Below are 25,212 nucleotides of genomic sequence, written 5' to 3'. Positions count from 1 at the left end.
ATGTGACTTCTTGTTGTTTTGTCTTTAGGTAATGAGCTGGTGCTGCAGACACCACAGCACAAAAGTACAGCCAGTAATCCATTACTTTCCACCCTGGCTCTTTTGGAAATCTCAGAGTAGAGTTTGGACAGTTTCTCTGCAGCCAGCCTCCTTCAGAGATGGATTTGGGTGCCATCAGCCTACATTGGTTATTGTGCCTTTACTAACCTTTGGAATCATCAGTGGAGCTGTTGGTGAGAAACCCAACAAAAGGCCCAGGATGCCAGGATGCCCATCACTCAGGAAAACGCCCTCAGCATCCTCCCATTGCTGGAGGACTGGCAGGGGGAACAAAGCACAAGATCCCAGCAGGAGCACAACCTGAATCAGGACAGTTCTGGCATCAAGGTACTTTGTATGTCACACACCTTGTGTTTTTACTTAAATATCATATATGGTGCGAATTTGCTTTCTAAAGTTCACCACATTTGAACACTGTTGTGGTGAGCAAAACACTGATTATAACAATTACATGTATATCCCACAAGACCTATGTGAAGTGGCCTATCAATTTCACATTTAGTTTGTATCTAATATTTTGTTTGTGACTACTTGTTTTGTCACTTAATTTGTTGTGTGATGGTCCAAAATTACTAATGATAATCTCGTGGAAATTTTGATGTGGTTAAAATTAAAACATCTTATGTGATCCATGTAGTCTCCCTGCATGAGTCTAAAGATATACTGCAAACTAGTAACCAGAATGTTGTTAGGCAAACAATCAGTAGTATGAAATGAACATTAAGTTGTTAAAGGCTTTTCATGAAGTGTTATCCAGCTTCATTCACTGGTCACTCTTCTTCTTCCTCCTCCAGCATGTGGATCAGGACTCCAACCAGAATGGGGAAGGGGATAGTGTGTGCAGTAGCAGCAGTGTTAGCAGTGCTAATGTGGAGGACAAGTCCCTGTGTCTGGCTGCCATTCAGAAATTGGTGGAGTACATTAAGTTCAACTTCATGGAGGGGGACACAGCTCCGTCAGCGAGCCCATCCCTTTGCAGAGAGGGGTTAGATGTCGAGGTTCATGCCGTTTTCCTCGGTAAAGACGAGGGGGATACTGCTGAGTTTGGCCTCAGCTTTGGGAACATCCCAATTTTTGGGGACCCTGATGGAAGAAAGAAGGGAGGGCCGAGAAGGAGGCGGGACCAGGGCCCCATAATGGATGTGGGCTGCATCTGGGTGACAGAGGTGAAGAAGAGGAGCCCAGCAGCCCGCTGTGGGAGGATTAAGCTTAGAGATGAACTGCTCTCTCTGAATGGGCAGCTGATGGTTGGAGTGGACGTCAGTGGAGCCAGGTCAGATGACTTCAATGAAAACTGAAGCAATCACAGTAGAAATACATAAACGATATCTACTGCATGAAAAATCTCGGTTTGGTCTTCGTTTATATCATTATATTGTTGCCTATGGTTGAAATATCCGATTCATATTTTCTCTAAGTGAATGCAGATATTGTGAAGAAATTCTTAGGATTTAAGGTGGACTTGAGGCAAAAATGCAAAAACAACTCAAAAACCTTTGATTGATATATATACAAATAAAGATAGCTTGAATGTTTATTTTTAATGGAGAACACCACCACTTTGGATGATATTTTGTCCCAGAAATTATTGTGATATATTATATTATTAACATAATTTTAAAACATTTTCATTCCACTGAAAGAGCCTAGTCCTGCAAGTACACCCTTTCAAATAGCAATGAACTTTCCATTCTTAAAAATATTCATTATTTACAAATATAAAATACTAAATAATTAAACCATTAATAGAATAAAACACACCAACAACCAAAACAATAAATAAAATGGACTTTCTGGCCTTGTTGACAAAAATTGCTCTTAAATCAATATTAAACATTTGGCTCAGGGTATATGTACCCAGCTCAGGAAACAGGATGGGATGGTTATGATTTAGATGACGAACTTTCAATCAGTGTGCCAGTTCAGACAAAGAACTAGTTCAAAGTTCAGTTTATAGAGATGAAAATGAACTAGTTAACGTTCATAGTTTATCAATCATGTGTTTAGTTATTAATCGATGGTGTCAGATCATTATCGTTCAGGTCAATTTAACCGGAGTCCTGATTGTGTGCGTCACATCTCTGAATTTACATAGCACAACATGTTGACGAGTCATTTTTCATGATGCTTAAATGCAGTCTCATAAACTCTGGAGCGAATCAAACAAACACTAAGTTACTTCATGTACTGATCAGATCCTGATAACTAGTTGTTTATTAGTTAAAGTGAGAGCAGGTCAGCAGGAAAGCTGAGGAAGACACAGAATCTCCAGCAAGATACAAAACCAACCTTCTGATCGTTGAACAGCTGTGGACCAGAGAGAAACTCTGTATTTTCGCTGTTTGTTTCCACTGTTCTTCGACAAAGTCACTAACCGGCTTCATGTGCACGAGCTGCTCCTGCTCCTCGTATCTGACTGTGTGTTGTTGTGCCAGTGAGTGGGGGCGGAGCCCCGGGGCCTGTATGTACATGTGTGTATAGTCTCCACCTCGTCTCCACACACACGTTTCTCTCGCTCCTGGTAATTTACATGATGGCCTATGCGATAATTTTAACAAAAAAAATGTTATAACAGTAACGAGACAAGTAATACAATTTTGTTGGAATTCATTCAAATGTGGCTTACATGTTCACCTTGTATGTAATGACAACGGTATTCTTTCAATGCTTTTTTCAGTTACCTGGCTGACCAGTGCTGGAATGGAGGCTGTGTCTACCTGATCATGCTGCGGAGAGTCAAACGAAAGGCTCCCCTCCCTCCTTGTGATGTGAATGGCATAGTTAGTACCCATGTCTGCAATGACAGCTTTGAAGACCAGCAGCTAGGCAGAGCTGCCTCTGAACCCTCTGACGCACCAGCAACCTGCAAACGCACAAGAAAGTTTGGTGTCATATCACGATCATCCTGTAACCGAGACAACAGGGACAGTACTGACTCAGAACTCCAGAGCTGCTACAATGGTTACAGTTCTTCTGTTCCCACTAATGCAGAAGTCAGTTCTCCAGGCAATGACGCGGGTTACATCATCTCCACACATACACCCACAGAAGAAAGCCCAGACAGCTTTCCTCAGGTTAGAGCACTTCCTCAGCATCTGCATAGTGGAGGCACCGCCACACTGCCAGCGAGGTGTCACAGTCAGCCATTGAAATGCAAAATGGATTCATTCAGCAGTGATTCTTCAAGCCAGGTGAGACTCTCCTACAGTGGCCCATCATTCAAACAAAAAAGTATTTTGGAGGCCCCAAAGCATTAAGGTTTTCTCTGCATATGTGCACTACACATGCTGCAACAACCAGAACACATAGATACCTTCAGATGAAGACAACCATGGTTTAGAAGAAAAAACTTTGATTTAACCGTAGTCATCTACATGACTACATGAAAGAGTTATTAGTTTTGGTTATATAATGTCAAGCTTGTAGGAGACTGCAACACATTCATAGTAGTGGATGATAAGTAACACATTATTGGATCCAAAAAAACCTGTTCCAGTAGAGACAACAGATCTGTGTACAGATGTCTGAGAGGATAACAAGTATCCCAACCCTGCAACAACTGTTATGATGGGACGGTGATTTAGCATGTGGGTTAGAGGATTGAGAATGATATCATGACAGCAGAAAGTCTACACATCTTCCTCCTAAGACTAAAGACACATCTCTTTCAACTGCACCTTGGATTAAAACAAATTTAAAAAACAACAAAATAAACTATATATTTTTAGTGGCACTTATATGGCACTTACAGCACTTTGTAGTTTGGCTTTCTTGAAGCAAATTGTACTTACTTGATTCTTGTTGTTCTGGATTTGTACCCTAATGGTTGAATGCACTTATTGTCAGTCGCTTTGGATAAGAGCGTCAGCTAAATGAAATGTAATGTAATGAATGTTCATCATTATAGGCTTTCTTTCATTCAAATGGCGACTCACTGACTATATGACTCCAGTTGTGGACACACAAACACAATATTATCGTTATTATTATTATTATTATTATTAGCAGTATTATCCTGATTATGATTTTTTCTCAACATAATTATGTTTGAATGAAGAATACATAACCTGTTACCTGTACAAGGCACACAATGCGATAGTGGCAGACTGTGTGTGCAGTCTAAGGATTAAGCTGTCTTGGTCTTTCTGTCACATTTTTATGAATTCAATTTAGTTAAATTAATGTTTTCAACTTCACAATGTATGATGTATTGATTGATGTGTGTTTATTTGTGCTCTTTTGCAGCCCAGAGATGGCAGCCACATCTGGAAGATGCATTTGGTGAAAGGTCAGGAGGGCCTAGGAATACAGATAACAGGGGGGCGGGGCTCCAAGCGCTCGCCTCATGGCATCATTATAGCTCATATAGAGGAGGGGGGCGCCATTCACAGGTAATGCTACTTTTCTTTAGTACTCTGTGTGTTTGTCTGTGTGTCTCTTTCTGCATTCCCCAGTGAATCATTATGAGTTTGACAGTACATGAGCTCCTTCCTTCAGTAAAATGATTAGCTGTTTTCATTGATTACTTAAAGTTATTTTCTAAATGTTTGAATTGTTGCTATAATCTAAATTCTGTTTTTATAATTTCAAACTTTTCTCAGCACAAATGTCTTCAAGAAATACTCTGCTTTGTACCCATACACTTTAATTATATTAATGTCTTCAAAACATTTTCTATTTGGAGTTCAAAGGATTAAAGAAGAGCTAATGTGTGTGTGTATGTTTGTACAGTATAACATATGTTACTGTGTTTAAATGTGTGTGTGTTTCAGGGACGGGCGTCTTCATGCTGGTGATGAGCTTCTGATGATAAATGGTCAGTCTCTGGTAGGTCTCACTCATCAGGAGGCTGTCGCTATTCTCCGCTCTACTACTGGTCTGGTCCAACTGGTGGTGGCCAACAGGGTAAGCGTGCGCACACACACACACCCCCCCACCCCCACACCCCCACACACCCCCCCCACACACACACACACACACACACACACACACACACACACACACACACACACACACACACACACACACACACACACACACACACACACACACACACACATACACACACAGCTGCTACAGGACCACAGAACAACAACAATGGACAAAACACAAATGACAAACTAGAAGAGTTATAAGATGGAAACGGAGCAGAGTGGCCTTCTGCCAATTAGTTTTTCCTGTTCTATGAAAACAACATTTGCTGTTTTACTCTTCTGAAAACTGTATTTTTTTATATTGGATTCATGTGGGTCGACGGAAAGGAAACAGTTTCTCCTAAGGTGTTAATAGGTCCTACAAGATGCACCTCAAGTATTCTTTCCTAGTCCTGTTAGAAATTGCCAATAAACAAATATAAATGTATATTTTTAACATACACATATACTACACATGAGTTTCGACTCCCTTGATTTTAACAATACATTTACCTATAATCTCTGTCCCTGCAGGAGGAGTCAGAAGTGGGTTTTGAGCGTTTCCCTTCCACCAGTCTGCCAGACCTGGTCAGCACCTGCAGCTCCTCGTCCTCTCTGTCTCACACTGCTGTCCCGCGTTCACCTCAGATTTCCAACAGCAGCACAAATCTGCACAACCCCTTCCTGGTATAGACAGATATGTTCTAGTAGATGTTTATGTATCTGTGGGAGAATTTCTTTGTTGTATGTAAATCGATCCAGCCCACAAAGCAGAATTAGTGAGCACCAGGGGGTATTTAGTGTAATGTGGTCAAAGGTTGTGATGACAGCTGGACAGGTCTTCCTCTCCTCTCACTATTTTCAACTCTTCCTGAGCCAGATGGGATGCATAATCCCTCAAGTGTGTTCTGGGACTGCCCTACTTAATCCAGATGGAGGCGTAATCCAGATGTATTTTGATCACAGGACTGAACCATCTCAACAGATTCCTTTGAGTACAGTAGCGAAGCAAAGAACTGTTCATCTGGAAACAGCACAGGGCTAATGTACCAAGGTCTATACAATATAGGCTATATTCAGATTTAATTTCATGTGATAATCTATTCATGAAAATTATTTATATACTGGGAAATTCAATACAAATTGTTGAGTGGCTTAATTATAGTAATGTCAGATATCAGAAAATCCATATCTGTTTAACATGAGATTTCCTGAACGTTTCCTACGTTCTGTGTCACCTTGCAGTTATCTAACCCGGAAAAACTCGAAGAACAGAGTAAGGTAGAGGCCCCCAAAGGATCCTGCAGCAGCCCCACACCCATGAAGCTCTGCAGTCGATCCCAAGGTTGGTACCTCACAGTAACAGGTTATTAGCACCAAAATCCTTAAAAATTACTTTTAAGCAAAGAAATCTTTGTTTTTCAGAAATAATTGCATTGCTCCCTGAATAATATTTGATAGAGACAGAAACTGTACTCATTTTATTGGAGGTGATTTAGGGCTCTTTAGGGTTGCCCCAGATAGTGAAAGCACAGTTCCTTTTGTATTACATTTTATTGACATTATTCACTTTGCCTCTAACTTAGATTTTTTTTATCTGAAGTCATTTAGAAAAAAAATATAATGCCATACTGAAATTGCTGCTTCTTTGCAGTGGAATGACATTATTGTATTTCCTGGATCAGGGGGGAGCAGTCGCCTGGAGTCAGTGGGTGAGGATGATGAGCTGTTTGTGGAGAACGGTGTGAGCAGCTGTGAAGTGGTCGAGAAGCCTCCGCCTGGCCGACGTAAACACTCTCTACCTCAACAACTAGATACTGCTGGACTGAGACAGGTCAGTGAACGCCTCCCTGCTGCCGATCTGATTGGTTTATCACATGTTATGTCCAAAACACACTCATAATTCATTTAGAGACTAAGTCCAGTCTTTCTGAATCAAGTGACTGTTTGTGCTTTAGACCATTAGCTTAGATTATCAAGAGCCTTTTTTACAAAGCAGTTGCCTGCTATTTCTGTTAAATATGTTAGTTTAGCAAGATAAACCGCAGCACGACCTGCAACAACGCTGAAAAAACAACGCAGCTCATAAATTTCTACCTTGAATGTCAAGGCCTGATTCATGATTTGTCAGAAAACACATGCAACTCCATCTGATTAGTAAGTGACAGTAAGTAACTCCTAGTGACAGAGCACCAACCTCCTGATATGAAATACTAGTTTGATGATGATGTATGTAACATGCATTATGCTTGAAGAATAATGTTTGGTACACGTGGCACACAAACACACACACACACACACACACAAACAAACACACACAGACACACACACACCAGAACAAAGCCTGTTCACTCTGTGTCATGACAACAATGACCATGAGAGCTGCACTAATCACAGATTTGGATAATTGAGGGAGAGAAATTAAAAGAAGGCGACAACATTAAGAACCTCAGCTCTTAGCAGCTGTAGGTGTGAAGTCTCTACAAAAAAGACAGGAGGCATTTTAAGTCATCAAGCATCAAACCATGAGTACAAATAAAAGACAATGTTGTTTTTACAAGATAAATTTGACATATTATTTTGCTTTTTATATCCATCACCTTTTCAGGAGTATCAGATAATTAAGAAATCAGCCCGCTCCCTGAGCACTGTTCAAGTGGAGTCTCCATGGCGACTGGCACAGCCATCTATTATCTCCAGCATAGTGCTGATGAAAGGCCAGGGCAAGGTGAGTGCACTCCTTTGACATGTAAGTGAATAAAGCTGTACTCCATTTGTGTGTATGTAAGCTCACACAAACAGACTGTACACCACTGTACAACCACAGTGTGTCATTTCGCAACTATCACTTCAATTATGTTTGATCTTTAATCATACCCTTCCTTACCGATTGCAATAGTGTTCCGCGGCCAAACGTTTGACGCATAAATCTGGGATTCATCAATATGTTTGTACATTAATTTGTCTGTACTCTGCGAACAGATTTAGAACTTCCTCAGACCATGCGTACTCACAAATGATGAAGGCTTGGCTGTCCTAGGAAATGTGTGTGTGTGTGTGTGTGTGTGTGTGTGTGTGTGTGTGTGTGTGTGTGTGTGTGTGTGTGTGTGTGTGTTGTATATCAGGTTTTAACATGTGTCTGATAAACTCTAGAGATCAAGTAAACGTCAGTCCTTTATGTGTCCTAATAACTTGTGATCAGTGATTATTGTTAAAGTGTAAAGCTGTGATAATTATTCCACAAGCCCACGTCTGCTTAGTGTCGCCTTCAACTTCTGCTGTTATGATTTTCTTGTGTTTTTAACTTATTGGGGGCGTCTCTTATAACTTCAATTGTTGAGCACACCGCTCTCTTAATGATCAACGGATTTCGTTATATGGAGAAATAGAGGCATGGCAGCATGCTAATTGCAGAGAGTGGACACGCATCTGTCAATTTAGAATGATTCTGATTCACAAACATACGCATGGTGGTGAGTACAAAATCGGCTGGTGTGCACGTGTCATGAATCCGGCGGCGATTTCGTAAGCACTTATTTTCTTACTTACTTTGCGTACAGGTTAGTAAATGAGGCCCAATGTCACTGTACACAAATGTTGCTATTATGTGTCTTAATATCTATTTTCATGAAGTGAATAGTTTTTCTACCTTTTTTGTGAGTGATCTCCAGTGCGCTTGTTGTGCCTGATCGCACAGTCACGTTCACTGCAGGGATTTTACACACACTCGTTGATACTCTGCTGTTGAATGGTATTTAAATGTAATTTGCTCTAAGTTGTTTTATATATTTTTCAATTGAAAGTTCTTATGGAACAGTTTTGTCGGATGAGCACAAATAACGCTGTGGATCAATAATCTGGCTTCAGTTCCCCACCTCACGTCTGCAACGCCACTTTCCTGCCTCCAAAATGTGTGTACCCATGGGTCAGAGTGTGCCTGGAAACCACATACTCCCGCTAAGTTTATTTTTATGAATCCCGACGCCTTTGTGAGATGTGGCGTACGCATCTTTCAGGCCCTGTTTTGTGCGAACGCAGGGTTATAAATGAAGCCCCAGAGCCCTATGTTATATTCATATTTATAATATAGTCTTATCGTGTCTTAGTTCTTATAATGGTAGGTTTAATACTTAACATACTTGGAGTATCATTTCTGCGGTCTATGTAATAATAATAATAATAATAACAATAACAATAATAATAACAATAACTATAACAATAATAATAACTATAATAATAATAATCCTATGATACGCCGTCATCATGTCCAGAGATTACACTGCCTCTTGTCGACGGTGGACAGAGGCATTATGTTGTTGATTTGTCCATCCATACATGTGGATATCCGTCACGCTCACATGATATCTTGAGGGGATAAAATGATTGCATTTTATGTCCAAAGCCACCACCATTACTCTTGTGAATATGCCAAAATAATATTGTCCGAAAAACTGTTCCATCTGAAATGTATTGGGATCTATGTTTCATAGGGCCTAGGATTCAGTATTGTTGGTGGGCAGGACTCAGCACGTGGTCAGATGGGGATTTTTGTTAAAACCATTTTTCCTCATGGAGCTGCAGCAGCTGATGGACGATTGAAAGAGGGTAACTTAACTTTTCATTCTCTTCCATTGAATTGAGAGTCCAGGTTGTAGGAAACTAAAATATGTATTACGAGAGAAACAGTCATCTACATTTACACATGTGCTGAACATGCATCTCATTCTATTTCTATGGTTCCCTGTGCAGGAGATGAGATTCTGGAAGTGAACGGAGAGTCTCTCCAAGGACTCACACACCAACAGGCCATCCAGACCTTCAAGGTGGACTTTCATGTTGTAAAAAGTTTAACATTCTTTAAAATGAGTGTGTAAAATGTTTTGCTCACAAGTTCTTTTGCTCAGTTCACTGAGTGGATCACATTTTTACTCATTTTGGGGAAAACTTCTGTCCTCATCTCCACTGCATTACACCTCACTTCTATTTCATCCAACAGCAATTGAAAAAAGGTGTTGTGACACTGACGATTCGAACTCGTCTGCGCAGTCCCAGCCTGACACCCTGTCCGACCCCCACCCTCCTCAGTCGCTCCAGCTCACCAAACTCCAATACCAGTGGAGGAACACCTGTCCCCTCAGGGTCTGAAGAGGCTGATGGCCGCAAGGGCCCTGGTCCCGGTCCAAAAGACTGTGTCATCATGGAGGTCACACTTAATAAAGGTTAGCTGACTTAATTAAGAATTCCCTTCATCGATACTTGAACTGTACATAGTGTATCATTAGCTGCTTTTTTGCCGTTGTGATAATATGAATGACATATTCTTGCCAAATGTCATACAAAGGTCTCATCTGCAGTGATCTCTGTTTTGAGAACACTTCTTCTCTGATAGTGAATGTTGATTTATTTAGAGCCTGGTGTTGGTCTGGGGATTGGAGTTTGCTGTTTGACCCTGGAAAACTCTGCTCCTGGCATCTACATCCACAGCTTGGCACTGGGATCTGTGGCCAAGATGGATGGCAGGCTCAGGTAAACTTTATATGTAGTCTCACTCAGGACCGGCACATGCACTTCTGCCGCTGCAGTAGAAAAATATTCTTATTGCCCCTCTTTTTGCAATGTACCTACCAGGAACAACACACAAAATCGTACAAATCACACCTTGCTCAAGCCCTATGGGCTATACAAATAAAATTGGATTGATTGATTGATTGAATATGCCTTACACACAAAGTGCTAGTGCACAAGATCATCTGTGCAATCTAGTAGGTCTCATCTGGGGTGGCTGTGGCTGAGGGGTAGAGCAGTCGTCCACGAACCAGAAGGTCAGCAGTTTGATCCCAGTCTTCCCCATCTGCATGCCAAAGTGTCCATGGGAAAGAGTCCTGAACTGCCCCTTGTAGAATAAAAAAGTGCTGCTAATAGATGCACTGTGTGAATGGGTGAATGGCTAACTGTACTGTAAAATGATTTGAGTGTTTATCTAGACTAGAAAAGTGCTATATAAATACAGACCATCTAGTACAATGTGCTCAAAGTGCCAAAAGTATTAAAGTATGCTTGATGCAATATGCAGGCATTCTGCGGATCCATATCATGAGTCATGGCAGCACATATAACTATTTTCCAAATAATCCAATTTCAGCTCCTCAAACTAAATAATACCAGTGCAAATCTCTCCTACACCTCACAGTTAAATTTTAGTTAAATTTGATTGGGATGGTTATGATGTAGTAGATGACAAACTTACAATCATATTTAGTTATTAATCGATGGTGTCGGATCATGAATCAGTGTCGCACCGGTCACTTTAACACTGTCCTGATTGTGAGCGTTGTGAACTACTCATGTTGTACTGAGCCGTAAAATATTGATGACTTATTTTTCATTGTGTTTAAATGCAGCCTTATAAACTCTGTTTTTTAGTTCAAATGAGAGCAGGTCAGAGTGGAGGAGGACACAGGAAACCAACCAACCTTCTGCTCATTGTGTAGCTGTGGAGAAACTCTGTATTTTTGTCTGTTTCCACTGTTCTTCAACTAAGTCACTTACCGACTGCTTCACGTGAACGCTCCTCTCATCTCACTGTGTGTGGGGGTGGAGCCCCGGGGCCTGTGTGTCTGTGGATGTTGAGGACACACTCACATTTTTCATCATTTGAAAAACTTATTTGTTCAGTTCAGCGTTTACAAAATATGAACATGCACAAAACTCCCCGGCATCAATACATTTTAGAAACAAACTTCAATACTCTCCTCTTTTTATATTCACAACCAGATCATTTTGGTCGTGATGTTGTTGCAAGTTACAAAGTGAGGTCTTTGACAGGGTTGTGCTTCTCCTTGCAGCCGGGGAGATCAAATACTGGAGGTTGACTCAGACAGTCTTCGACATGCTGCTCTCGGTGAGGCTTATGCCATCCTCAGTGAATGTGGCCCAGGACCAGTCAGTCTCATTATTAGCAGGCACCCAAATCCTAAGGTAATACAATGTTTGTTTTCGTTTCTATGGACATATCCTTTCTCTTTTAGCATTTAAAACAAATATCTATAGATGTGTAGGAGCCCCTAAATCTGTAGAACTCAGGAGTTGGTGTCCCACAGATGTTCAGAGCATGTAAAAGAAAAAGAAAAGAAAAACTAATACCAAGCAGATGAGTCTGTAATCTTAAACTACCTTTATCCAAGTAAATGTATTTATTCAATGCCCCATTATATATAAGGACGGCGACTCTTAAAAGCGTTTCATCCAGGCGCCCCTGTTGACATAAGACTGGGGAAGTTAACCCGTTATTGTCCTGTCAACATACAAACCTTTTTTTTGCCACAGCAAATTTTCTCCATTCTTTTTCAGAAACTTAACTTTTTATGAACAGTGGATCAATCATTCATTTATTTCAGAATTGACACATTTGTTATCATAGAGACCTGTAACAGATATTTGGGCTCAACACCATTTGCAGGAAGAATGAAACTTTGTATCGTCAAATCCACATTCAAATCTACTTTTAATGCGTTTAGACATTTGTTTAAAATGTTAATGTAAAACTGATTGTTTTAAATTATATCACCAGACTTCAAGTTAAAGGAATAGGTCACCCAAAAATGATAGGGTTAGGGGGTAAACAGGGTTAGTTAGTGTTAACCCCTGAAACTCCAGCAGTGTTTTGTGGACTCAAACACTTCACTCCATAGGCATAGGGGTGATTAGATAATAAGTGAATCATAATTTTTGGCTGAACTATTCTTTTAAGAGGTCTTTTTCATTTCTCTGTTGTCCAGAAGAGGGCAGCATAAACATAACGTAGACAATGCTATTTATCAATCATGACGAAAGTGCATTTCTATATTTCTCAGGTATCAGAACAGGAGATGGATCACATTATAGCTCGATCCGCACACAGGGACAAAATGAGCAGGAACAGACACTCAACTTACTCCCAAGGTCTGTTATGTTTACCTACATTTTAATTTGGCTTCCTCTAATACCTCCTTTTGAAAATCCTCTGGCTTTTTGAGCTCTGGGTTTAACTGCCTCTGTTGTAAACCACAGGTCTGTCCAGTAAGAGCCCTTACCCAACGATGAAGGACAGACAGGGAAGTGGCTCCCCTGCTCTCAGCTGGACCATGAAGAGATTCCTTGAGCCTGCCAGCAGAGTACGTGTTCATGTAGGATTCAGATATAATTGCTTAGTTCATTGGTTTTGAGAGATTTGGAGATGTAGCATACAATATGTATACATTCTTGGTAGTTTTTCTTTCCACAGTTGCCAAGTGTTTGCTTGTCGGGGGAACTCTTGGTTTTCCCCTTAATATCTTAAGGACACAATTAAATTCAGTTTTATCTGTAAAGTGCCAGTTCACAACATACACCATCTCATGTAAGAATGAGATCTTACAACCAAGAACTGTTATTGTTGTTAGTAAGTACTGTTGAGATCATTTACATTAGTAATTAGATATATAAATCTTTAAAAGTCTTGAAATTGAGAGTTTAACTTATGTTTTCCGACTGTTTTATTGAAAAGGCAGAATAAAATGTAATGTAAATTAAAATAAACATAATCAAATTCAAACTAGATACCATCTGGTAAAGGGGTTTGAGTTGATGGGTAATATTGAGACTGGGATACAGTGATCTTAAAACAAAGTTGGCCATGGATTTAATATGCGGGGATATTGTCGACTTTTTAATCTCAGATACATACCTTTAGTTTTGTGACTGCACTAGAGACAATGTCACGGTGGTCTATCTGCACACAGTTAGACAGACAGACATCTGTCAAATTGTTCAAAACCACCTCTGTGGTAATTTTTGCTGCTGTAGGTCTTCCCATATTTTATAAGATGTCACACAAACAGACTCACAGGATGAAAACAACACCAACCGCACGTGTATCCTTTAGATCCTCCAAACTTGTTTGAAGGATTTCCTCCATATAACATTTGTAGTTTTTACACGCATGTTTACATATGTTTCTATCTTTCTTGCTGTGTTACCGCGAACAACTGTTGATCGGTACAATCGAGTTAAACTGTCACGTACTTGCATTGTGATCATCTTTTCTACTTACCTGTATATTTTAAGTTCAGCAATAAACTTGTCTGTTTTATTGTGCACATTGTCAAATGTACTTTCAATATCGTGAAATTATGGAAAACTACTTAAAAAATGTGTAAGTTGTGGTTTTAATTTTTCTTTCACTTAACTTGTTCTTCCTCCATTTTCACAACTCTGAAGCAGGGCTCCCTGAGCTCTGAGACAGAGTTATCTCAGTACTTCTCCCAGGACGTGTCCAGCCACTCGCTCCTGTCTGACTCCATGCTCATGGGCTTGAACAGTGACGAGGCTCTCCACCAGCAGAGGTGCAGTACGTCCATGGATGACAGCACGTCACAGCTACATGGTACATTTTAAACCATTTGATCATCATGGAAAATGTTTGGAATTGGTTACCTGGACAAGATCACAGCTTACTGTAGAGTGCGGTGACTTTCATACTGCAGCCATGCATCAAACAATCAAGTCAAACAAGAACCTGAACAGAGATTTGAGTCTGGAATTGAGATGGTCCCAGGGTTAGCTCTCATGCACAGTTAGATTATTATTCAATTATTTGGACTTTCTGTCAGAATTGCAATGCAGACTTTTGAGCTTCCAAAGCTCTGAACCAGCCATCATTGTCTCTTCATGCAGTCAAGAGATACTAGCAAGTTTATTGACCAAAGATTGCATACATGGCATCTATTGCCCTTCTGTCCGTGCTGGGAGAGGGTTTTTTGCCACCTGTTAATAGTTTTTTTTGTAGTTTTTCCTCACTCTTGCACATTTTTAAAGGTGTGGCTCATCAAAAAATTGAACATGGACTCATTATCTACTCATCACAAAGCCAATGGAGGGGTGGGAATTGATTCTTCAAACAAGTGTCCGTAAGCCCCGACATTCAAATTTGACTCGAAATGGTGTCATTTACTCAATTTTTAGCCGAAATGTCCGCTGTTGTCCTCCTCCTAGTTACTGCTGCAGTTATTGCGAGTTCACGCAAGACAAGAACAGCGAAGTGGTCACCAGCTACTTCAATTGTATTGAATTTGCTGTTTACCCCTGAAACTCCATAAGTGTTTTGTGGACTCAAACATCTCACCCACCCCTCCATTGGCATAATCGTTGTTTGATTTAAATTTACAACACTAAAGACAGCCAAGACATTTTAATTTTATTTGTAAAGCACAAAATCATAATATACCTAATCTCAAGGCACTTTACATAGTAAGGTCGAGACCTTAAAAAACACTAAAATTATTGTTAGTTTGTTAAGATGTTTTCTTTTAAGATATATTTTCTTTTTGAATAAACGACATTACCTGCATCTTATTCCGCAGCATTCACCCCTTCCCTAATAGAAGTGGAGAGTAGTCCTGTGTACAACACATCACACGACAAGACCCCTGTCCCTCTTCATCACCATGGAGAGGATGTTTGCCAGCCCATTGCCGTCTCTAGCCCCACTTCAGTGCGAAGTCCACTTCTCCGCCAGCGACGAGTGATGTGTTTTGCGGAAGAGTTCAGTGATGAAGAGAACTCAGACAACACTGGAAATGCTGAGCACTCCCACAGACCAACAAAATCTGACTCTGTTAAATTGAGTGATGCCCAAGCTCCCCAAGTTTCCAAAACTGATTCAATGGGTGTTGTTGCTACATCTGTTACATCATCATTAGATGTAGATGGAGACAGTGAAGATGGTGGGGATTTAAAGAGGTACGGAAGCAATGATATGACAACACCACTCGATGGTAGTTTCTCACAGCGAGAGGAAATCATCCGTTGTCCCATTGACGACAAAGCAGGGGTGACAAGCAGTGCGGGCTCTGTGTCCAGTAATCTGACCCTCAGTAGTGAGAACCATACAAATCAAGATGATGGACAGTTGGAGTCCAAGCGCTCCCCCAAGCTTGAGCATAAAGCAGTTACGCGGGTCAAAAGTATGATGAGCATCGAAGCCCCAAACCTGCCCCAGCAGCCAAAGTCCAAAGTTGATGAGCTCTCTCTGTCACAGCCTACACAGTGTGGGAGAAGCCCTGGGGTTGCTGCTGGGTCGATATCCCATCAGCACTGTAAGAAGGGAGAGATAAGTGAACTCTTGGGTGTTTGTGCCATCGACACTGTGACCCTGAGGAGAAGTGAGGACGAGTCTTTCGGGCTTGACCTGGAGATTATGTCATCCCCTCTAAGAATTGTCATCACAGGGTTGAAGCCTGGAGGTGCAGCAGAAAGGGTAAGTCTGATTGTTATTTTCTTTGTATCACTCTAGTATTAGTGAATGGATGCATCAGATCTTATGCTTAATCCCTTAGTTTGAAAAATTTTAATAATAACAACTTTGACTTTAATGGATTGTGCACTGGCAAGTATATTGCTCAATGAAAAAAGTTGTATCTTTTGTGTTTATTTGTTTTTTCCAGGGATCTTCAGCCCTTCTGTGTCCTGGAGATGAGATTGTGAAAATTGGAGAAAAGCTAGTTTGTTCTTCCAGCTACCAGGAAATCTGTGATCTGATGCACAACCTTCCTATCACACTGTGCTTGGAGGTCAAGAGACCAGTTTCTGGTAAGACCTCCATTTTAAATCATCGTATTGGGTAATTATACGATTCAGTATCAGTGTCGATGCTACTGTTTTCCATTTAACTTAGTACTCGTCTCTGATAGTAAATCTCGGACTGAGGTGTGATGCTTTATGTATGTTCATACACTTGTATAGGAGAGTGGACAGGACGCAGGAAATCCAGCAATAAAATCATATCATAACATCATATGTGCACTCATCGTAGAGTTCACACTTTCCTGCACTTTTCTTTCAAATTCACCGCACAAACAAATGAAGATGTTCTTGCATGAGGCCCATTAAAGCTATTAGTTGCTTCTCTGCAGCACAATAAAGAGAATGTAAATGTTCTTGCAACTTTTTAAATGCATGTGTTCCTAACTCTTTAACACCACTGCTCACAACATACTGTCTACCAAGGACTTGTACGCCACAACGCTTGTTTATCATGCCAGCTGTCAATCAAATGCATACACGCCCCTTCAGGTGCTGAGGGGAAGAGGGGCATTTCTGAAATTTACTCAGACCCTTTCTCTATCATATTTTCTTTCTATCAATGGAGTTTTCTGGAGCCATGCACCAAAGTGTGATGTGTGTGGTGTATAATTTTGCTTGTTTTGTTAACACATCATTAGTGGATGCTACTCAGTATGTCTTTCAATAGAGCACCATCTCTTTCCCTTTTATGCTGACCTAAGATGTAGGATCCACCCTCCCTCATTTACTTCCCCAATGCAACCTGCAAGCTTCTGGCTTTCTATCCATGGTGACTATCTTATACAGTATATTTAACTTTTAGTTACACTAGAGTTACCCTGTAGTTTTACTCCCTGTATGCTTACCACTGTATGTAGTGTAATAACTGCTCCTTTTATAGTAGAGTAATGTGAATTTAGCTGGAGTGTAGTACAGACATTGCTGTGGCTTACTGCAATCTTCACACAGGGGTCAGTTGATCTGATTAGCAAACAGCTACCTGGTAGTTTTCTGGTGAAGGGGTTGCATTTGATTGAAATTTGATCCAATTTCAGATTTGATATAGTAAAAAAAAAACATATGACTGTGAAAATGTTTCATTCATGTCACTTTTCAGTGTTCAGTAGTATCAGTATATTTGGTGAATATCCTTTAGTCTTTATCTTTATGTCTTCCCAAATATAGCCTGTAACAGAAAAGCCACAGAATAAATTATATGGTGATATCCTGCAGCAAACAGAGCAATGTCTGCAGTCAAGTCTTTAGCACCTGAAGAAAACCTGAAAATCTGTCTACATTTTTCCTGGACTGATCACTAACCCTAACCCTAACCCTAATTTCTGTCTACCAGACCACAGATGTTTACACACCACCTATTGTGCAGTTTGTGAATTAGGAATAACCCTTTGTTTAGTATCCACCAAGCAACCCTCTCATTGATCACTCTGTTGCTTTCATTAATGATATTTCGACTTTGCTTGTTTATTATGAAGAAATCACACAGATCATCACCTTTTTATAAGATTCAAGATTGACACTGGATTACTGAACACCCCTCACCCTGAATATCCATGTATTATCTATTCTATGGCCTCCCTTGTATGTAACCTCACTATGTTGCAAGATTAAATACAATTTTTGGAGTGTTTTGGGAAAAAAACTAACATGTCATTTCAAATGATTTAGTTGGCACTTGCTTACTGCTTACTTTTCATTTCTGGTTCCAGCTGTAGATCAACTGTCCAGTTTGATAATTTCTTCAGGGAGCATTGATGGAGCCATCAGACGGAATCCAGCCAGAGCTGCTAACGGTACATCCCAGGAAGGACAAATAATCTGTGCAAATTCAAGAAATTCCAACCACACGGCCCACACAGATCATGACTTTCACATACCCATCACCAATATAGATGACATTTTATCAGAAGTGAGCCTCTGTGTTGATCAAAATACACACATGAAACCCTCCTGCAAAACATCATTAAATGAGCCTATACCCTGCAGTTCAATCCAACATCCTGTGGCCTTGTCTGAAGAGGCTGACATTCACGCTCCAACGCAGCCCAGTGCCCTGGACTGCTCAACCCTGGTTGCAGGAAATGAGAAATGTTCCACCCAACTTGTGGAGACTATACATATGAACCAACCAAAGGAAAAATCTGGGTCTGAAATGATGTACCCCATAGGAGATGACAGTGATTCAAACAGTGAATCCACCACTGACAGTGTTATGGTCAATATGATGGTCAGCAGTGTTGGAAATCTTTATGAGCCCTCTTCAGATGAGGAAGAAGTGGAGATTTTTTGTTCTGATTCGCAGCAACCTGCTGCAGGTGGCCACTTTTATTTAGGCCAGTCACCAAATGGGTCCTCACCTTTTCAAGATGGCAGCAGTCAAGATACCAACCTGACTCAGACCAGTGATGTGATGCAGGTTTCCTCTGAGGTCTCAGCGGGTTACAAAGAAAACTCTGTGACAACAAGCCAGTGCTTACAGCTTTCTCAGTTGTTCAGGGACTCCTCCACAGACCAACCACGCCAATCTCCAAATGGTACAATACCCATTTCTTCCACAGAGTGCCACATTAATAGTGCCATTGAATCCTTTGACCAAGAATGTCTGGCACCCAGATCTGGTAGCCTAAGCATTTACAGCAGCCCCTCCCCATCAGGTGCTCATAGTTTCACACAGGGAATGACTGCAAATCTGCATGCAGATGCCTCGCTAACCTCAGATTTACAGAAGCATTTGAACAGAAACCTGACCCTCTCACCTTTAATGGAATCAGAGGCCTCATGTTCACGCATTAGTAGAGCAGACACAAGAGTGCCAGCATCCGTGACAAACAAAGAAAAAGTCTTGAAATATAGAACTAATTTAAACCCCTGTGCTACCTCATCACTTGCCAAGACCTCTAGCCAAAACCTCCTTAATAATTCAGACTGTCCTGTGTGGAGCGGTATCTTTAAACTTCAGGTTGAATCTCAAATCAGACCAAACACTGCTCCCAAACTGAAAGGCCTAAGTATTAAGAGTAAGAACAAAATACAGGAAGAGCCCCTCCAAAAACCTACCAGATCTGAAAGTCAGTTTTCTTCAAACACGTATACCTCTTTGATCCAGTCGGCAAAATTATCACAAGTGGCAGACATGTCCAGTTGTTTGATGAGCAATAACCAGACTAATATGAACAGCTGCCTTGCTTTGCCAAAAGTTAGTGACATAAGGCAAGTTACACCTGAGCACAGGCTTGCAGATGGCACTTTACCAACTCTGCAACTAACCAAGGAGAATGGCATCCAATTAGGATCCAAAGCAACCGCCAAACCACAGGGCCAATCACTCCAACATTCCACTCAGAGAACATTCATAGAAGTACAGCTGTCTCCCTTATCTGGTCCATCCTCACCACTGCTGACACACTACGAAAAAGTTTATTCAGAAGAATCTAAGCACACTCAAAGAGGCCCGCATGCAAGATTATCACCAATGCTTTTTCCTGACCTTTCTACGGTAGAAAAAACAAATGCCAAGGTCTTAAACACTGGTTTTAATTCACTGTGTTCTACTAAAGAAACTAGCTCAACCCCAAGTAATGGCTTAAACCTCACTTCTATTGTGGAGACAATTGGCCCCCTAAAGTCCAGCACATCCAGACTGCACATAAAGACAACGGAAAGGCGAAGTTTCTCAACAGAAAACAACAACTTGTCAACAGACTACAATCCCTTCTCTGTCCGACATAAGATAAAGTCTTTTGAAAATCTGGCTCATTTTGACAAGCCTGTGGCTAGAAACAATGACATTCAGTCATATGCTCTGGCATATAGAGCCTCACTTAACCAAAGGATTGCTGGTTATATTGGTTTGGTCAATTCAATTGGCTGCCAGACACGGCAAAGGGGTTTTACTTCTTATGTGGCGAATCAAACCCCTACCACCCCCTGCTCACCTCCTTTTGGTAAATCGAGGTCTAGCATTACAATGAACCTTGAATATCCAGATACAAGCTGCAACACAGCTCCCCTGTTGGAGGACAATCCTGAGGCTGAGGTTCAAAATATGCCTGATGGGATTACTTCACAGACCCCTCCGGTGCTGCGGAGGAAACATGGCAAACTTCCCCGCAGCAGGATGCAGCAGCTCAGGGCTCTCAGTATGCCTGACCTGGAAAAGCTATGCACAGAGGACTTTGCCAGAGAGCATGGTACAACCATAGATATCACTGAGCCTGGCATCCATCCGACAAGTCTTTCGAATGCCACAACAACTGAGAGATGTCCACACTCTGCAACCCTGACAAAAGTTGATGTGAACATGGCGAACCAAGGAGAGCCTGGATCTACTGAGGAGACTCCTCATAGACCCTCAGAGACCCTTGGACAACAGCCCAGCTGGTCAATCAGGTGGGTAGTTCAGTTAAAAACTATCATATGATGATGGTGGCTAAATTCATATTCATGTTCATTCATTTATCTGACACATTTGTTCACTCAGATATGAGATAATGGGATACAATGCAGGCCTCAATAGTTACAGACATTACTAATAATTTGTTTATTTATTTGCCATACTAGATCTGAAGATATTTAGATGTAAGCTATTTACATAATGTAAAGATATTTAGATATAATATGGCATTTCTTTCTGAAATTATTACCTTTTTCATAAAATGATTGCTCTTTGTCAAAATGTTAGTTCTTTTTATGCTCTTCTTTTTCCCCCCGCAAATTTCCCTGTTTTGAGTTGAATAGAGGATTACTTTATTTGATCTCATAAATAATACCTATCAGCAATAAGAGATTTTTAAATTTTGTTAATTTACCAGGGGGGAGTGGTTTTGCTCCAGCACATAACTACTGTGTATGTATTTCAATACGTTTCATGACAATCTGTGAAGTAACCTCAAATCACCTTCTATGAGTCTTGAGTTCATAACGAGGAGCATTTTTCTGGTATGTACGCCAAGCCTACATACTCTTAACCTACATATTCTCTACATTTAGCATTTGAACATGATGCACTAACAGACCTGTGCATATAGTTGAAAGTAATAGACTGCATTTTGGTATCTCCAACTGACTACCATACATTTTATGGATGCACCATATATTGGGTTTGGTTTTGGTAAGTTTGGTTGTCCTCATCCGAACTAGTTTATAAAACAAAACACTAAAGTAAGAATTATCTTTTGACCTGTTTTAACTGGGCCTCATTTTATTGTATCCATTTTTATGGGGGGGGGGGGGGGTGTTGTTATTGTGTTCATTTTGACTCCTTTTGTCCACAGTTTAAAGGAACTCAGTACTTCTCCTGTGAGTCAGTGTAAGCTGCAAACACTGTTGCTTTCCCTGACTGCTAGATCATACGTGTTGTCCCTGCTTCAGGAGGCCAGGGCCCTCTCTGAGGTAACATCACACCACTGACTCATGTTATTTAATATTTTACAGAGTCCTTAGACTCTGTAGTTTCAATATATATCCGTATGAATTCCTATGTCATGTAAAATCTGTGTCTAAACTCTCTGCAGGTTAATGTCCAAACTCAGCTTGTTGTCCTGAGTAAAGAGGAGGGCTCAGGGCTTGGTTTTAGTATTGCTGGTGGAGCTGACCTTGAGCAGAAGGAAATAACTGTAAGTACAGTATATAAATCCTCAGGCATTGTATATACTGTAAATATGTTAATTATTCTTCCTAATTTATCCTTGTGCTTTGTGCTTATAAACTACTGTACTCATCACTGTATATATTTGAAAAACAATCACCACAAGCAACAAGAAAACTTAATTCTGTCATTTTTATTTATGAAGAATCTGCCTCCTTATTTCAGCTGTCAGGTTTAGTCACTGCTCATGAGAGTATATGTCATATTTAACTATACTTAGTCCTCTGAATTTTACACCTTAGAAATTGGAATGAATTACATAGAATTTGATATTTTAGTTTTCGTAGTTTACTTGCTGATTAGATTTTTAGCTTAAATCTATTTAGTAGTTTCTGTTATTATCTCTTATTCTGTGAATGCTCTTGTATTATGTCTGGTTATGTTTATCTTATTTTCTCCTGCTGTCCTCAAGTCTCCCATGCAAAAGACATATTAAACCCAACGATTTACCGTGATTAAACCAAACAAAACACTCTTCTCTGTTTAAAGTTGCAGTGTGTAGAATTTTGTGACAAAGTGGTGAAGTTGCAAGTTGCAACTGAATACCAATACTTACAATATTTATTGTTCACAACTGTTTTTATATTTAAAAAAAAAAAAAAAAAAGATAAATGATGATTAATGTTAGTTTCGAAAACAATGTGGGCAGTCAGTGCTGGTACTGTAACAGATACTGAAACTTTGTGTCCAGGTTCATCGAGTCTTCACCAAAGGTGCAGCTAGCCTCTTAGGCACGATCCAGAGAGGTGACAGGATTTTATCCATAAACTGCACAAGTCTGGAGGGTAAAACCCATGGAGAGGCTGTGTCCTGTCTTCACCAGGCCAGGCTGACCAGTCAAGCCTTAGTTGTCATTTGGAGAGACAGTGAACTGAGTTTCTTTGACAGACGTGACTCGGTCAGCCAGACAAACAGTGTGCATTCTCCCAGGAAGTCTTTGGAAGCCAGGGCAGGTTAGTCCAAGACTTGCATATATGACAATATAAATATCTACAAACCTTATAAGCAGCTCTTGTTGTTCCAGTGATAGCGCCAGTCGTAAACGGTCGCAATTTTTGACAAAGACTAGAATTAAGTAGCATCTAGAAGTGAGGTGGCAGATTGAAGAACTGAATAATTCATATATTATATTTCATTACTGTAATTGTGTTGAATATCTCTCAGTGTTGGATGATGGTCAAAATGGTGCTTTACTGGTGGAGCTTCATAAGACCTCTGCTGGCCTGGGCTTCAGTCTGGATGGGGGGAAGTCTTCAAGTCATGGAGACAGGCCTCTCACTGTCAAACGCATCTTTAAAGGTGAAATTTCCTCTATAAGTCTCATAGAAAGTCCATGATAAAGGTGAATACTCATCAAGAATCAAACAAAGTGATGTAATGTGTGTAGGCCCATTCCCAGTGGACTGGAGTATACCTGTGGTCCACAGGCTGTGGACCTACTAATAATCATATTACATAGTTAAATTGTGTTGTTTATGTTGTTTATTAAACCTTTTGACTTTTGGTCCAATCTTTGTGTTAACAACTATGCACAGAGCTAACACAGTTAACAAATAGACCCTGACAGGGACAAAACCAAAATACTCATGTCTTTTTGTCTGTTCTACAGTTCTCTGGTTCCCACCCTTTTAAGATTTGCAGTCAATCAATCATGCAGAACCTAGTGGCAGCTACATTACTTTCTATCACTAGATCAGTGCTTTCAATAGCACTGTTTTACTCCTGAAACTCAAACACTTTACACACACCCCTTTGGCATAGGGGTGAGAAGATAATGAGTGAATTTTAATTTCTGGGTGAACTATCCCATTAAGCTGGACTGCTGTGCTCCTCTACAACAGGAGGTGCTGCAGAGCTGTCGGGGCTTATTGAAGTTGGCGATGAGGTCCTATCTGTCAATGGCTGTTCTCTGGAAGGCCTCATGCACCATGATGCCTGGAAAATCATCAAAACTACTATTGACGGACCCAACCAACTTCTCATTCGCAAGTAGATGACCTGACTGTAATGAACAAAATATGGAAACCTCCTGAGCAGGGACAATGTGAAGCTTCCTTTAAAACAGGGTATGGATGAGCAGCAGAAAGCAGGAATTTTTTCCCCCACTTTTTTACAAACTTTCTGATGGACTCCATTTGAAATGTTGTGTTTTGTCTTGTTACCTGTGTTTGTACTATAAATAGGTCAAATTTGATTGACCTCTCATTATTGTGGTGAATAATGCTGAATTTTGATTTATTTCAGATGGGAAGTGCAGTTTGTTTACAGTAGATTTACTTTGGAATGATAAAAATATGGTTCTTGGTTGTGCTTTCTTAAAATAAAGTCACTATGTGAAAAGGTGAATGGCTCGGCTTGTTTGTAGTATGCATAATAACATGTGTGATAACAATTGTTCAGTGGGGTGAAGTATGTGTAAATTCTCCAAAGTAACTCAACAGTACCTTAGTCTGGTGTAGTAGTTTCCTATATGAGCTCATAGTGGATAATGTTACTGCAGAGTTGTACTACCTGTAACTGGGTAAGAGCATCTTGGCCCAGGCAGTATTACAGAAGATAAGCTAAACATTATGATGTTTACAATACTGCTGCAAAAACCCAATGCAGTAAACTTTAGGCTACCTAATCCTTATTCTGTTTTTATGCACACATTTAAATGACAGTTTATTCATTCTCAGTTCTCTTTGACTTACAATGTTTAAACAATTTCAAAAAAATTTGAGTTGAATATTTGAAACTTAGTTTGCTCACAACTGTTTGTTGATCGTTGTGACATCACAATTCTCTTGCACGGCTGCAAAAAGCTAGAACTCACTCAAAACATTTCATTCGTGCTTCAAGTTTATGTGTCACTGGCCTCCAAAATAATTGTGTGAGCATCATTGTGTGAGCATATGGGTGTTGGATTGTTAAAGCCCTAAGAGACTAATTGTGATTTGTGAATATGGGCTATAAAAATAAAAATTTGATTGATTGATTGATATATAGTGTACT

At 40.3% G+C, this 25,212-nt stretch overlaps 1 protein-coding gene across 1 annotated transcript; it reads left to right on the top strand.

Moving 5' to 3' along the window:
- The first annotated feature begins 267 nt into the window (after positions 1 to 267).
- On the top strand, positions 268 to 24,495 carry pdzd2 (PDZ domain containing 2). The gene is made up of 27 exons (XM_061071988.1): positions 268 to 387; positions 855 to 1,333; positions 2,738 to 2,840; positions 2,883 to 3,251; positions 4,306 to 4,451; positions 4,833 to 4,965; positions 5,508 to 5,660; positions 6,219 to 6,318; positions 6,659 to 6,807; positions 7,582 to 7,701; positions 9,464 to 9,578; positions 9,723 to 9,796; positions 9,970 to 10,192; positions 10,382 to 10,499; positions 11,819 to 11,951; positions 12,827 to 12,914; positions 13,023 to 13,126; positions 14,214 to 14,376; positions 15,353 to 16,248; positions 16,436 to 16,580; positions 18,281 to 18,364; positions 18,590 to 20,960; positions 21,845 to 21,962; positions 22,085 to 22,186; positions 22,910 to 23,171; positions 23,383 to 23,517; positions 24,060 to 24,495. The coding sequence occupies exons 1-27, from the start codon at positions 268 to 270 to the stop codon at positions 24,209 to 24,211; spliced, it is 7,155 nt and encodes a 2,384-aa protein (XP_060927971.1). The 3' UTR covers positions 24,212 to 24,495.
- Positions 24,496 to 25,212: the final 717 nt, after the last annotated feature.

Source organism: Limanda limanda, chromosome 5, assembly GCF_963576545.1.
Source record: "Limanda limanda chromosome 5, fLimLim1.1, whole genome shotgun sequence".
Taxonomy (NCBI): domain Eukaryota; kingdom Metazoa; phylum Chordata; class Actinopteri; order Pleuronectiformes; family Pleuronectidae; genus Limanda; species Limanda limanda.
The sequence above is the reverse complement of the archived record's forward strand: the minus strand, read 5'-3'. Positions and strand labels throughout refer to the sequence as shown.

What these genes read in the sequence shown, in the direction of transcription:
- pdzd2 (XM_061071988.1), top strand. Translation starts at nt 268, where the DNA reads ATGCCCATCACTCAGGAAAACGCCCTCAGCATCCTCCCATTGCTGGAG. An exon ending in CAGCACGTCACAGCTACATG is followed by an intron (nt 14,377 to 15,352) that starts GTACATTTTAAA and finishes CTTATTCCGCAG; the next exon opens with CATTCACCCCTTCCCTAATA. An exon ending in TCCAGCCAGAGCTGCTAACG is followed by an intron (nt 18,365 to 18,589) that starts GTACATCCCAGG and finishes CCTTGTCTGAAG; the next exon opens with AGGCTGACATTCACGCTCCA.